The sequence below is a fragment of the Sinocyclocheilus anshuiensis genome, unplaced genomic scaffold, assembly GCF_001515605.1.
Source record: "Sinocyclocheilus anshuiensis isolate Anshui unplaced genomic scaffold, SAMN03320099.WGS_v1.1 scaffold278, whole genome shotgun sequence".
Taxonomy (NCBI): Eukaryota; Metazoa; Chordata; class Actinopteri; order Cypriniformes; family Cyprinidae; genus Sinocyclocheilus; species Sinocyclocheilus anshuiensis.
In genome coordinates, this window is record NW_015546072.1 from 1,429,164 (window position 1) to 1,443,381 (window position 14,218).

Genomic DNA, 14,218 nt, shown 5'->3' on the forward strand with positions numbered 1-14,218 from the left:
CGCCCATTTGGTGTACTTCTTCAGCGAAATAAAGGTTTGTATACATTTTATTTAATTTATAAAGTCTTTACTGTGATGTAAATTGTATTATTTTACGCAATGCAACATAAGAACGAGATGTCAGTTAGCTGCGTCAGCGGCGGTCATCGTTTAGCATTATGGAAACGACTTTTGCCTTGCATAACATAAATGGATTTTATTCGTTATAATACCGAGTTTAATTTAATTTGATGTTAAAATAGGTTCTCTAATCTCGGTACTTTTTGTTTATGGGCAGGTTATGGAGTCAGGCACGGCGTCTTTCAGCAACGAGTGAAACGTGAGGCGGCGGTCTGAAGTTCGCAGTTCCCCGGCGAAGAGCAGCCCTTCACCGTCTCAGATTTTGGCGACACACCGGCACGCAAATTAGCACTATTTCGGTAAAAAGCTATTACAGAGAACAGTTGAATACACTTAAATTAAAATGCTACCTTTAAATGTTGCATTTTTCTGTCTAAAATGCTTTTTTAAACTAGTTTAAATGTATGTAATATTGTAAACTATGCTGTATTCACCCAAATAAATTAAATTTGTCTTGTATTTTGTCCATGGGTGTTCTTGCTTAATAATAAATGCTCATCTTTTAATTATCGCTGTTGCCTCTAGTAATTCTGTGTGATTTTTAATTTCCAGTCCATTTTAAGCCAGCAATATAATAATTTTTAAACTAGTTGACTTAAATTAAACAACCCAGCATGTTGGGTAAAAACATTAACCCAACCAGCTGGTTCAAAATAAACCAGCATGTGTTCTGTCCAATATTTACCCAGCGCTGGGTTGCCAAATAACCCAAGTTGGGTTGTTTTTAACCCAACACTTTTTAGAGTGTACCTTTCCACTGCACAGAAGGTTCTTTGTAGTGGAAAAAAAGAATCTTTTGATTTTTATCTAAATGCTTTTCAAAATAAGAAAGAATGATTCTTTTAAGAACTGTTCACTGAAAGGTTCTTTTGGGGGGGAAAATTTAAACCACACTTTTGGAACCTTTATTTTTAAGAGTGTAGAAAGTTAAATGGGAGGTTTTCATAAACAAATCCAATCACCGAGGGAAGCCTGCTTATTGGACCTTCCCCAATACTCTAATAGCAACTGGCCTCAAATCAATGTCAAAGGGCATCTGTCTTGACTACTGTATACTCAGACATCAGCAGATAGAGCTTTTCAATACCATTCCCACAACCTACACTCCTCTGACCCAATTCCACAGATAACACCCTTCAAATCCCAATCAATCCCAATATATTCCATCCTGCTTATTAAAATATAGGATCAGAAGTGGGAAGTGCAGAATGGGGGAAGGGGTAATATCCCAAGCACAGATACAGACGGTTTGTTGCTTCTATTCCCAGGATAATTAATCACCATATTCAATTACATTAGCGTGCTTGTAATCAGCTGCTGCTGGGCTGATGTGCAGGAATGAGAGGAAAAGGCAAGGAAGACGAAAGAAGAGAAGCAGGAATAGCTTAGTTGAGGAGGAGGAGAGAGCGCTGTGGAGTATGGAGAAGTGCTTACGCTGCACCGTGGAGGCGGAAGATCTCGGAAGAGCATCAAAGGCTCGTTGCATAATTAGCATTTAAATTTGATTAAAATTCAGTTGCAGTCACCACACATGGGTGGTTCACGTGACATCACATGCTTTTTTGTCCAGAGGGTCATAAACATTTCAAATGTAGTAACTTGAAATATATGTTTATATTGTGAATGCAATCCATTTGTATACATACTTTACTCTGTTTTCACTTGAGTAAAACAGACTTATGCCAAGCGCAAAGAGAACAAGTACATGAAATGAATTAAAGGCATCTTTGGGGAAAGAATGAAACCGTAAATAGACTGGAACTAGTCATATTGCCATATTAGTGAAAATGACTTAAAATAGTATGGATGTTTATAATTGTATGTGCTTATGTACTTGTTTGTATACCAATTGTTATCAAACATTTTCTCATTTTATTATAATGAGAAATATTTAATATGGTGTGACAAACTTGGTGTCATTCATAAATAATAAAATTTAATGTAAAATTATGTAATATATTTACAATAAAAATGCTTAAAATTGTAATTGACTGAAGTGAAAAATAATTTTTATATTATATATATTTGACCAGTAGACTCTGTCACATATGACATCTTCAGTCGTTAGCACAGAAAATATGACAAAATTAGGTTAAAATACAAACTACACAAGTAACAATGTATTTTCTAAGTAGCCAACAGTATAACCAACATGATTTTCATATCTCGTTTCCTAAGATTTTTCCATTTCATGTTTCATCAATTCATGGTTAAATGTCAACCACCCACACAGAAAAAATAAGATGGCAGAACAGCCTGCATTTACAAAAGGAAAATGAATACTAGATTTCATTCTAAACTGTGTCTGAAAACACAAACCCTCAGAGCAATCTAAGAAAACCACTTGAAATGTTGTTACAAGCAATTATTAAACAATTCTTTGCTTATTTTGAACAGATTGATCATACAATCCCCTGGACTCAACAGTCAAATGTATCTCAAAGCTAAGACTGTACAATGTTAAATGTAAGTGATATATAGTCAATTATATAAGGAATCAAACGTAGCCAGCTCTATATTAACATCAACAGACACAAGGGAGACGATTTCACACCACCCACCTTCAACAACCACCATCCAGAGCTAGCAGTCTACTTCATCCACTCCTTACATGAACATCTGTATTTCTGTCCAAATACAGTAACAAAAAAGAAAACGAAATCCTGCCACACTTACAGCTTGAGTGATCTTAAATAGTATGTACAAGTGGACAAACATGGATAAGAAGGTTTGTTTTGAAGTTTTTGTTGCATATTCACATATATTTGTTATATAACCTGGCTGGTAGGATGATCAATCTTGACTTTGAAAAAGTGCCATCGTTTTAATCTTTAAAAACATCTGTTTTAGAAAAATAAAGCAAAATAGATCACTTATTTAATAATATTTATCTTCGAAGCACTGCTTATGTTTTCCATCTCTTAAATTTCTCATTTCGTTCAGCAGGGGGCAGATCTGTGAAAAGTAGTATTTTTTTTATTATAAAATTTTCTCTATTGGAATTTTTAAAAAGTAGAAATAGTTAAATATTAAAGTGTTTTAAGTGTCATCCCTGGTGCTTCATGGGCAGAGCTCAGCACTCTTGGATTCTTTGATTGGTGGAATTTTCTGCACAGCATTATGGGTAATGTAGTTTTCACCATGAATTTGTCTGTTAAATTATTTTAAAAACAATTTGAAATAATGCAAACAGATGGCTTCAACAAAAGCATATAGATTAACAACCTCGTAGCTCACAGTAGGTCTGTCTTTAAAGGTTTATAAGTTATTGTTAAAAATCCATTTCCCTATGGAGAAAATACAGGTTTTTACTTCCAGGACCCAACTGCTGCACTCTATTACAACCAGTATTGCCTTAACAACGGCTGTTTAGTAATGTTAGCAAGCATACTACATAACAATCAAACACTTTAAAGCATGAAGTAAATTGAATTGTGTGCCGCTGAATTGAGTAGGAAGTGGGAATACTTTTCTCCAGAGTAATACACTCCCTGAACAGCCCTTGAATCTTTCAATGGTGATAATTTAATTAAGAATGAAGAAGATGGGCCTTAAAGCAATTAAAGTTTTTTTTTTTATTATTTATTTAATAAAAGAAAATGCTTTCTCACAACAAGAAGATCAATCTTTATGTAATAAATCATTTAAAATGAAAACATGATCACTTAAACTTCCAGACACTGATCTACTGATTCCAGAAAGACTACCCTGGGAAAATCTTCAAGAGTCTGATTTATAAACAACTATGGGCTACCAATGAAAAGATTTTAGGTCATTCAGACCAAACGAATAATAAGTGACCCTTCAAGCACCCAAGTTTGAATTTCCATGTATAGGGTCACCTTTATTTAAAATCTATATTTCAGTTCAATCTCCGGCTGAGCTTTGGAAATTCCATGAACAGAAATCAGATGTCATTGCCAATATTGGCTCCAAAACTGAATTGATGAGGCTGTGCCATTCAGCGATGCTCTGCTGAAATGTAGATTACGTAAACATGACGAGATTAAAGGCCTTTGGCACTGCAGCACATCAATATATGAAATTAGCTAAAGTTCATTCTCATTCAGAGTGCATGCTTGTTATCATTTACCAAAAAATAACACCATAGATCATACAATGTGTCCAATATACTTTACTCTCAGTGGTCAAAACAAATATTGTTATCGCAATGAATTAAGAATGAATATATATTATATATAACAAATAATTGTATTATATATTATATTATATAGGCTATGCATGCATGTGTGTGTTTGCTATATATTTCAGTGTGGGCATATACTATATTTTAATACATAATGCACAAACATATATTCACGCCATAATGAAGCATCGTAACTTTTGAATTCATACATTCCTATGCATACTAAAGAGCATGAATAACTGCCCTTACATTCTGCCCTAGCTGTCCTCATAAAAACGGTGATACAACGATCATACTCCGAGCTGCCAATTCCTACGGTACGTTTCGCTATTTACAAGCAACTTACCCCATGTTGCCGTTTTTCCCTCCTGAGACGAAAAGCGATTTGTTGATCACCGAGTTTCTTCTTCCTGCTGAATGTAGCGGCTTTGGATGCGTTGCGCGCGGTCAGTCACATTATGAGCAGCGGCATTCTGCGTCTCTCTTTACGCGCTCTGTATGTAGGCTGTCAGACGCACTAAATGAATCCCACGGCGAATTGCCCACTAATACTGCCCAATTTCAGCTAGTTTGGCACACGATGGGCTCACCTCGCATCTCTGCGATTCGAAAATGCGCCTGTATGGTAATTCTGGAGAGCGCGAGGTAACGGTGAGTAAAGAACCGCTGCCTCGCTCTCAGTGGGCGTGTGGCTCTAAAGATGAATCTACTGTCAGTCGATGGTCATAACACATACCACACAATATCCCACAACAACGCCCCCTGGCACACTCCTCTCCCATTAAAAAACACTTGCCACTTTTTCATCATAGCATTTTACAACGATCATCGTCATAATTCACATTCGTAACAATAATGATCCTATCATTGTCACCATTTTATGAAAATGTAAATAAAACTGTTTAACAATGACAATCTCCTCAGTGTAGTTAAAACTATCAAAACATCTTATGAGAAATGAAGAATTAACCTTTAATTTCTAACACTTCAATGTTTACTCCAAAATGTAACAAGGGTACACCTTTTAAATTGTGTTTTATCTAGGGATCTAGATTTTTTTTTTTCCAATTTAAAGAGCTAATACTGAGCTGTCACAGTGGTTTACCACAGTACAACAGCTTGATTGCAAGTGTGATACTGCTTTCAACCCTTCAACTGTCACCCTCATTTTTGAACATAGATAGATGTGAAAGTGCACTATCCAAACTTAAATTGTTATAATTCATGAACGAATACATTTTGTAATATGATTTTGAAGTACCATCTCCATGGTAATGCAATGTCCGATTTTAAAATGGTTTTCACAGGATGTATTTTGAGGTTTTTAGCTTTCAATTGATATATAACTTATGATGATTTCTAAAACACAATAGGGAAAAAGGCAACGTTTTAGATTTAAGTTATGATGTACTATATTTTTGAGGTGCACCCTTGTCATAAATTAATCTATTACTGTTCCTACAAATTTGTAACAAAAACAGTGGTAAAATATCTATTTAGGAGTCTTTCCAACGATATATAGTTTGTCATGATTAGATTAGGATTTATTTGTAATATAGTGAAGTAAACTAAGCATCCTTCTGAGGGGACGGGTGACACTTCACTTTATTTTAAGGTGTCCTTATTACAGTGTAATTATACATTTAAGTACTGAGTAATATGAATAAACTACATGTACTTACTATATGGCTAGGGTTAGGATTAGGGCTTGTTTTAGGGTTACTAGCAATTAATTATGCATAATTTATATTATAATAGTAAGTGTAACGTGTAACAAGGACACAGTAAAATAAAGTGTTATCCAACATTTTCAAAAAAAGTGGCTGTTTTGTAGCATTCGATCTTCTCAGCCAATAAAAATTGTTCCAAAAGAAGCAAAGCATCAAGCTTTGTTTGTCATCAAGAAACACACAGACTTTAAGCTGGACTGGAAACGCATATTTAAGTGGAGTGGAGCAAGATTTTCCATACCCACAGCATTCTGTACTCACCCCCCAGTTCTTCACTAGTGAGAGAAACCCACATGCTCCAACTTTCAGGAAACCCACTCCTTGCTCCAGGCAATTTCACTCCACTTCCACTCTGCGCATGTTCTGGAACTCTGTGAACACTGAACATAGTAAAAAAAAATGTCTATGCTACATAACAGCACTGTGACTATTGGTCAAAAATAGGCCCACAACCAAGATGTGAGTTGATACTCTTTACAAAATGAACAAGTACAACCACTGTAGTTATAAAGCACCTTCTTATAAACTTTAACAAGTTATAAAAGAAAGAAAGAAAGAAAGAAAAAGAAAGAAAGAAAGAAAGAAAGAAAGGAAGGTACAGTTACTTCAAAATGTGAACGTTTGAGAAATATTTTCAAGTAATGTTTACCACAGGCCCATTTTTACTCATAATTTGAAAAAACGACTAAATCTGTAGGATTGAACAAAAAGTACATATATTCTGTTTTAAATATAAACGATTGCATGAATGCTATGTTTCTAAAGAGCGGCTAATTTTTCTACCGTAGCATGTCCTGACCATAGCACGGGACTTTTATTTTAAAATCAGAGGCGCAATAACCCGGAAACAGAGGCTATGGTGTTTAGATATTTTTCACACGCTTGTGCTCTCTCACTTTCCAAACCTGCCAGCCCCACACAGGTGAGTTCTTATTTCTTTAGTTGTTACTTAGAACAATCGAAGGCAGTTATTACAGACTTTTTACATTTGGTTGTAAACAGTTATTGTACTGTAAGCTAGTAAACTGATGTTATGTTCTAGCGCTCTTCGGCCAATGAGCTGCATGTTTTGCTTTCATTTGTGATTTCATTATTGATATCAGAATCTCGCATTTTACATTTTATCATGAAACACTATCAAGGCAGTAGATTTCCAGTATAATGTGTTTGGGTGTTGAGATGTTTTATCATTTGACAATGAACATTTATTGTTTTATTCTGCCTGTTACATTTTTTACATTTTTAGAAGTCAAGTCAAGTTTATTTGTATAGCGCTTTTCACGATACAAATCATTGCAAAGCAACTTTACAGCAAATGAAGTTTCTACAATATTTAGTGGTAGCTTATCAGTGGTGACTGTCAGTTAATGTACATATGGCAGAAATGTACGGAAAAATAAATTTAAGACGTAACAAAACAGACGATGAACACTATTAACAGCAATTATTATATGATGCAATCAAACTTATAGCAAAATGTGAAAATAAAAATCACGGAAATGGTTAGTATAGCATTTAAAAATGATCTGCTTTCAGACTGTTGTCTCCAAACTGACTGTTTTGTTTGTAAAGCTGAAGGCAGTAGATGCTTGTTCTGGCTGAGGAGGAGGATGTTGCCTAGAGGGTACGTCTTTTCCCATAAAGATGGGCAATCTGATCATATATTCCAGCACATTCTACCTCACACCGTGTCCCAGCAACGGAGGATTGAAGCCCATCTGAATGTAACAAAGTGAGTGGATATTGTGCTTTTGAAATTGTGCATTATGTTCTGTGAATTCGTTTGATTTTTTCATTTCTGTCTCCGTAGCTTCATTGGTCCACTGATGTATGTTCCTCGTTTGATTCCAACCTATCAGTGGACACCAGTGGAACAACCTGATGTTTCTTTCAGTCCAAATGACGTAAAAGGAAGCAACAGAAAGTGAGCAGCACACTGGCATCTTGAACACGTGACCACAAACCACTAGAATTCGTGTCACTAGTCTGTATTTCAATCAGTGGGGTGTGTTAAGTTCTTTGCCTCAAACAAAATGTCATTTACTGTGCCAGGAGAAGGAGAGATAATCACAGTCAGAATGACCTGAAGAGACAGTGCTTCGGTTCTCCAGGACCTCACAACCAGCCTGCAAGAAATGCCATCTTTACCTCCCAACCGGCGACTGGACCAGGGTCAAGCAGAGAAATGTGTAATTCTTATTCCAGCATCCCCACATGCTCATCTGCCGTCTCTAAGACTGGAGGCTGTGTGCCATCTTTGAGAGAGGGATCCCATCAGAGCTCCTTTCACCCATCATCAGTCAGTGATAAGGTCAACACACAAATAAAAGCCAGGATGCTGGCTGACTTGGTCACATGACCTTTATTTGATATACACACAAGTTAATGGCAAAGTGTTTATTTTTCAGTATTATATTTATTATTCTTCTGCCCACAGCTAAGTCAGCAGATTCTCAACCTATTTCATGCTTGTGAGCAACAGAATGATGATCTGGAGAAGAAGGAACAATGCCGAGCAGCACTGCAGAGGGACATCCAGACAATCTTACCATGTACATTACACTCATATTTACAGATAGTATGACTGGGATCTTCTCTAGCCATAGTTTAAAAGAATAGTTCACCCAAAAATGAAAATTTGCTGAGAATGTACTCACCTTCAGGCCATCCAAGAGTTTGTTTCTTCATTGAAACAGATTTAGGGATATTTAGCATTACATCACTTGCTCAGCAAAGGATCCTCTGCAGTGAATGGGTGCCGTCAGAATGAGAGTCCAAACAGCTGATAAAAGCATCACAATAATGCACAAATAATTGACACAAATCCAGTCCATCAATTGACATCTCAGGAAGCACCCATTCACTGCAGAGGATCCATTGCTGAGCGAGTGATGTAATGCTACATTTCTCCAAATCGGTCCTGATGAGGAAACAAACTCATCTACGTCTTGAATGAGTACATTTTCAGCATTTTTTTTATTTTTGGGTGAGCTAATCTTTTAATTTGCGTTCTTCATGAACTTGTTCTAATATTTCAAACTTTGCTCTATTTTTGTTCAAGGTGCCCAAGTCTTCTTGGCCGGGTCATCTCTAAATGGCTTTGGTAGTCGCAGCAGTGATGCAGATCTTTGTCTTGTCATTGAAGAGGGAACGGTAGGTGTGTTCTTGAGGAAAGATGCTTTTAGTTCTGTCCAAATAGTTTCTGTACTAATTGTTCAGGCTTTGCTGTCTTAGGTATAACTCTCTACATACTCCTTTGCAGGTAAACCACAGAACAGATGCTGTATATGTTCTTAGTCTTGTGCGGAAATTGTTTTACACACTGTGTAAGTGATTTGCCATACATACATCATTAAACATACAGCCGTTTCCCTGTAAACTTCTCTTTGTTTCATCCACTAATGGCATTACTGCTGTTTCACAGCTTACATTGAGAGGCCTCAGCTCATCAGAGCTAAAGTGCCCATTCTGAAATTCAGGGACAGAGTCAGGTAGGTCTTTTCAGTTTTTGTGTTGTATTTGCAGTCAGAAATAGGTGTTGCCTACACTACCATTCAATTTTTTTTAAATAAGTTAACATTTATTTAGAAAGGATGCATTAAATTGATCAAATGTGACAGTAAAGGCTTTTTTTTTTTTAAAGATAAGATTTTATAAAAGATTTCTATTTCATTTCTTTTGTACGTTCTATTCATAATAAATGTATTATAATCCAGAGAAACTGTATTACTGTGTCCATAAAAATAAGCAGCAACTGTTTCAGCATTTAAATAATAAGAAATGTTTGTTGAGCAGCAAATCAGCATATTACAATGATTAGAATTAAGACGAGTAATGGCTGCTGAAAATTCAGTTTTGCCATCATAGGAATAAATTACATTAAATTATATTAAAATCTTAATTATAATAATATTTAACAGTATTAGCATTTTTTGCATATTTTGATCAAATAATGAAAAATATGTAATTTTGATACCTAGGTAAGTATAATTGACTTCTTTCTAAAATATTTTTTAAAAATCTTACCAAACCCAAACCTTTGAACTAGTGAACTGTATTTAACCAGCACTGGAAGTGTGAATGTAGCAAGCATGAAAGTCATGAAAGGCAGTATCATCTGAAAACAAAAGATCAATACATCAGCTAACCACAGTTTTTCTGGAATTCTTTTACATGGCAGTGGTGTGGAGTTTGACTTGAACTTTAACAACACTGTTGGTATCAGAAACACCTTCTTACTGCGGACATATGCCTATGGTAAGATCAGAAATGTTCAGAATTGTGTACCTAATTTAAATCTTTCTGAAAATATTATTTATTAGTTTTTATATTCATTTCAGTTGAAAAACGTGTTCGTCCTATCATCCTTGTAATAAAGAAATGGGCCAGTCATCACCGCATCAATGATGCCAGCCGAGGAACACTGAGCAGCTACACGCTGGTTCTTATGGTCCTGCATTACCTTCAGAGTAAGTCATTTTTCTAACGTTTTAGATTAAGGTCTAACACACTAAACATTTGTAATTAGCAGTGTTTGGACTGAGAGTGCAGTGACTGTGAGTCTTAAAAAATATGCAAGCTTTAAAGCTTTCTTGTGCTTTTCTGCTTTTGTTGTTCTAAATGTTTGTTTCAACCTTGTATAGCTCTTCCTGAACCTGTCATTCCATGCCTTCAAATGGATTATCCAGTAAGCAAATTGCCTAACGAATAAATGAAACATAAAAATATGCTTTTTTTAAGAATTGACTTCATGCTGCAACCATTTCTTTCAGGAGTGCTTCAACCCTACGATGGACATTCATCTTGTGCCAAGTGGACCAAGCAATATTCTGGCTTTTGTGTCTAAAAACCAGTCATCCCTGGGAGACTTGCTCTTGGGTTTCCTGAAGTACTATGCCACTGTTTTCAAGTAAGTAACATTATTGATTTATGGCACAAATCATTGGAATTGATCAAACCTATATTTTAGGCAAAACATTCTGAAACATTTTTATTCTAGGTCACTTCATTCTCTGAATTTGTAGTGCTATATCACATAACCCTCCTGTTGTGTTCCAATCTTTTTGACCTGCAGAGGTCAAAAGTTCATTCTAGTTAATGTTATCACATTGGACTAAAACCACTAACTTTGCGCAAACAGGGTATAACAACTAAAAAATTGTTGTTGTTTTTTTCACTGTTACATTTGTGGTGTTCAGTCAAATATTGCATATATATTTCTTGTTATACTATATATTATTACTAAATATTGCATTCAATCTTTTTACTAAATTGTTTAGCACAGATTTTGTATTTCTTTTTGGAACTGATTGATCGTAAGACTCAGACTGAGCTTAACAATCTCAGGTTTTGAGTGAGCAGGAGGCCTACGACCAGACAGTTCCAAAAAAGAAAAAAACCTACAGTGTTTCCCATGCATTGATTTATTTGTGGCGGCCCACCACAATATCAACATTGACCACATTGACAAATAGATTTTCCTTTTCCCATTCAAATTTTATTTTACTTTTTAAAATGGTTAAAATCTTAATTCGGTGTAGAGCTGAAGTTGTCATGTTGACTGGCTTAGCACATCTCTCTCACATGACAGTGGACGAAAATCTAAAAATATCTAAAACGGTTTCAATACTCAGTTACAGCGTTTCTATCTTTTTATTGGGCTACATCGATTACTGGGTGCATTCGTCCATATTAGGGATTTCCTGGAACGTTCTATTTCCCTCCGTCATCCAGTATGAATGATATATACATTACATGAGTGTACTCACTAATGCTCACACCACCCTGTTTTGGGTAAAAATAGGAAAAATAATACTTCTCTCTAAAGAAATTTGAAGTAAACTTATTCACAGCCATGCTTTTTTCTCCAGTGTTTTACCACCTCAAGAAGTTTTCATTAATGTAAAAATATACCTCATTGTCATGTTCTAGCCTTGTTATATTTATCTTTCAATAAAATTAAAATTTTTATGCCCTTAAAGTTGTGGGTATCGTATATCAATATTTTATTGTATCGGAGTTATAAATTACAGTAAATTCCTCCAGGGGCAGTGCCACCACAAATAGTGTGTAAATCTGTGGGAAACACTTACCTGTGCAAATTGAAAGAAAACAAGTTGACAAAAAGACTGAATCCAAGATTTGGTGATAATATAGCATAATGAGAGATTTGCAATGTTTTTTTTTTTCCAAAAGTTTGGTCATTTTTGACATATAACAGCACAGCACAAGGGTAAATAATTGTCAATCAAATATGTAATGTTTTTATCCCAGTTTACACAGCAGATTAGATTTACTTGTAATAGATAGGGGCCAGTGTTGCAAACAAAAACTAACCTAAATCTAAGCCACCTCCAAAGCTCCTGTTTCATGTCACTTTGCTAGACTGACAACAGCAGGTGAAATTCTGGCTTTGCATGTGGCCCTGGTCCAGATGGCCTGCTCTAATGCTCATAACACTCTAGATATGTGCATATGCTTCTTTGAATAAACAAGTCTGATTGCACTGAAAAGCATGTTTTTACAGTGAATTGTTATATTTTCACAGATGGGATAAGCATGTGATCTCTGTGCGTGAGGCAAAAGCTCTCCCCAAGACCAGTTGCAGAGAATGGAGAGATAAGTTCATTTGTGTAGAAGGTAAACAGTCCCAACATCTTTGTACATCGTGTACTGAAAGTGTACATAAGAATAACAGTTGTTTTTATTAAAGTTTATCAGTCTCCAAGAACTTGAATATTATATTCTGTTTTAGAACCATTTGATCGTACAAACACAGCCAGAGCTGTTCACGAGAAGGTTAAGTTTGAAACCATTAAAGCAGAATTCACAGAGGTAAGCCTCCTTAAATCCGTAATAAAAATATAAATATAAATGTTTAATTAATAAGATATAAATATCTTTTTTTTTTTTTTGTAAGCTCCTGATAACTTGAGTAACTAAAATAAGCAGCTCAGTGTGTTACAGTAATGATGTAATCTCTCTGCATTGTCTCTGGAATTTGTAGTTACATTTGCAAAATACTATTCTGATCTTATTTATGAACAAGGTCTGTTGCAACAGCACTGAGTTTGTTTGGTAATGAGCTTTTATTGTTCATTTACAGTCCTACCAGGTTCTGCAGCTGAGAAAAGATCTCAACTTCATCCTGCCTCTCAAAAATACCAGACCAAAAAGATAGCGTGACCCCAGATAAGAATAAACATACAGTTTGGATTAAACCTGGAGTCTTCAATTATACATTGTCAGAAGAAATACTTTACTCCTGTACAAAAGCCTTTTGGGTATACTGGACCTTTTGGAATGTGTTGAGCCAAATCCATTGAGCGGACTAGGATCTTTTCTGGTCCCTAGTCAGGAACATCAGTGTCTATGTTTGAGTTGTACATGAAACATCAGACACTGAGCAATATCTTTTGCCCATATGGTACACAGTCTGCATTCAGATAATGAATTAGCTGTCGCAAAAACATTTTCTCTGAGCATTTTTTGGGTTTATTTGCCAATATAATCATTTTCTAGCTCACTGAAATCAAAGCAAAACAGTATGAAAAATATCCTGACAACTTTTCTGTGATCTATAAACATAGATCCTTAAAAACCCCAAATTGTACAAAAAAAAAAAAAAAACTTTTTCTGGCAACTGACTACTTTTACCTGAACATTTTCAGTGATTACATTTCTATTGGTTTCTTATATTCTGTCATGTTTTGTATAGTTTGTACAGTCTTTTAAATGTTTATTTATCTGATTAAAATGTCACTATGAAATTGTAATTTGCCTTTTGTTTTTAGTCTTTTAGTCTCTTTTACGTTTTGTTGGTAATATGTTCTGTTAAATGCAAATAGAATGATAAAGCAATCTTTTGTGAAAGTGGTCAAACTTGGTACATTCCTTATTTTAAGGGAAATTCTTTAATATGATCAAATCGGAATACATGTTTAATATGTTCAGAGAGTGCTCATGTGAATTGAGAACTTTTCAATTGGATCCATTTCTGCATGGCAGTAACACTTTCAACTGCTGGCAAATGTGTTTTGTTTTAATGTAGTACAGCATCCATTAATGGGTTGTTATTCTCGATTCATAATGTGAGTTTGAGGGTGTTAATATGGCTGTCTGGAAGGGACAGAGTAAAATTAGCTCAGTGAAAGAAAACTGACACTACGGTGGCCTGAGTCCTCGTGTCCCTCATGGACATGGCGGTGTTCTCTGCGTCTCA

General features: G+C 35.4%; 2 protein-coding genes across 2 annotated transcripts in view; one reads left to right on the forward strand and one right to left on the reverse strand.

Moving 5' to 3' along the window:
* Window positions 1–4,950, reverse strand: part of homer1b (homer scaffold protein 1b) — a 31,754-nt gene extending 26,804 nt beyond the window's left edge. The window contains exon 1 of the mRNA XM_016501068.1: window positions 4,614–4,950. Coding sequence (XP_016356554.1) covers window positions 4,614–4,618 — 5 coding nt within the window. The 5' untranslated portion in view covers window positions 4,619–4,950. The remainder of the gene's footprint in view (window positions 1–4,613) is intronic.
* A 1,874-nt stretch (window positions 4,951–6,824) lies between these two features.
* tent2 (terminal nucleotidyltransferase 2) lies at window positions 6,825–13,761 on the forward strand. The gene is made up of 15 exons (XM_016501069.1): window positions 6,825–6,919; window positions 7,570–7,729; window positions 7,808–7,921; window positions 8,050–8,308; window positions 8,435–8,549; window positions 9,059–9,150; window positions 9,260–9,323; window positions 9,422–9,488; window positions 10,178–10,254; window positions 10,338–10,466; window positions 10,641–10,684; window positions 10,770–10,906; window positions 12,545–12,636; window positions 12,752–12,831; window positions 13,103–13,761. Exons 2-15 carry the CDS (start codon window positions 7,608–7,610, stop codon window positions 13,175–13,177), a joined length of 1,467 nt encoding a protein of 488 aa, XP_016356555.1. The 5' UTR covers window positions 6,825–6,919; window positions 7,570–7,607; the 3' UTR covers window positions 13,178–13,761.
* The last annotated feature ends 457 nt before the right edge of the window (window positions 13,762–14,218 follow it).

What these genes read in the sequence shown, in the direction of transcription:
- tent2 (XM_016501069.1), top strand. Translation starts at nt 7,608, where the DNA reads ATGTTGCCTAGAGGGTACGTCTTTTCCCATAAAGATGGGCAATCTGAT. An exon ending in TACTATGCCACTGTTTTCAA is followed by an intron (nt 10,907 to 12,544) that starts GTAAGTAACATT and finishes ATATTTTCACAG; the next exon opens with ATGGGATAAGCATGTGATCT. An exon ending in TTAAAGCAGAATTCACAGAG is followed by an intron (nt 12,832 to 13,102) that starts GTAAGCCTCCTT and finishes GTTCATTTACAG; the next exon opens with TCCTACCAGGTTCTGCAGCT.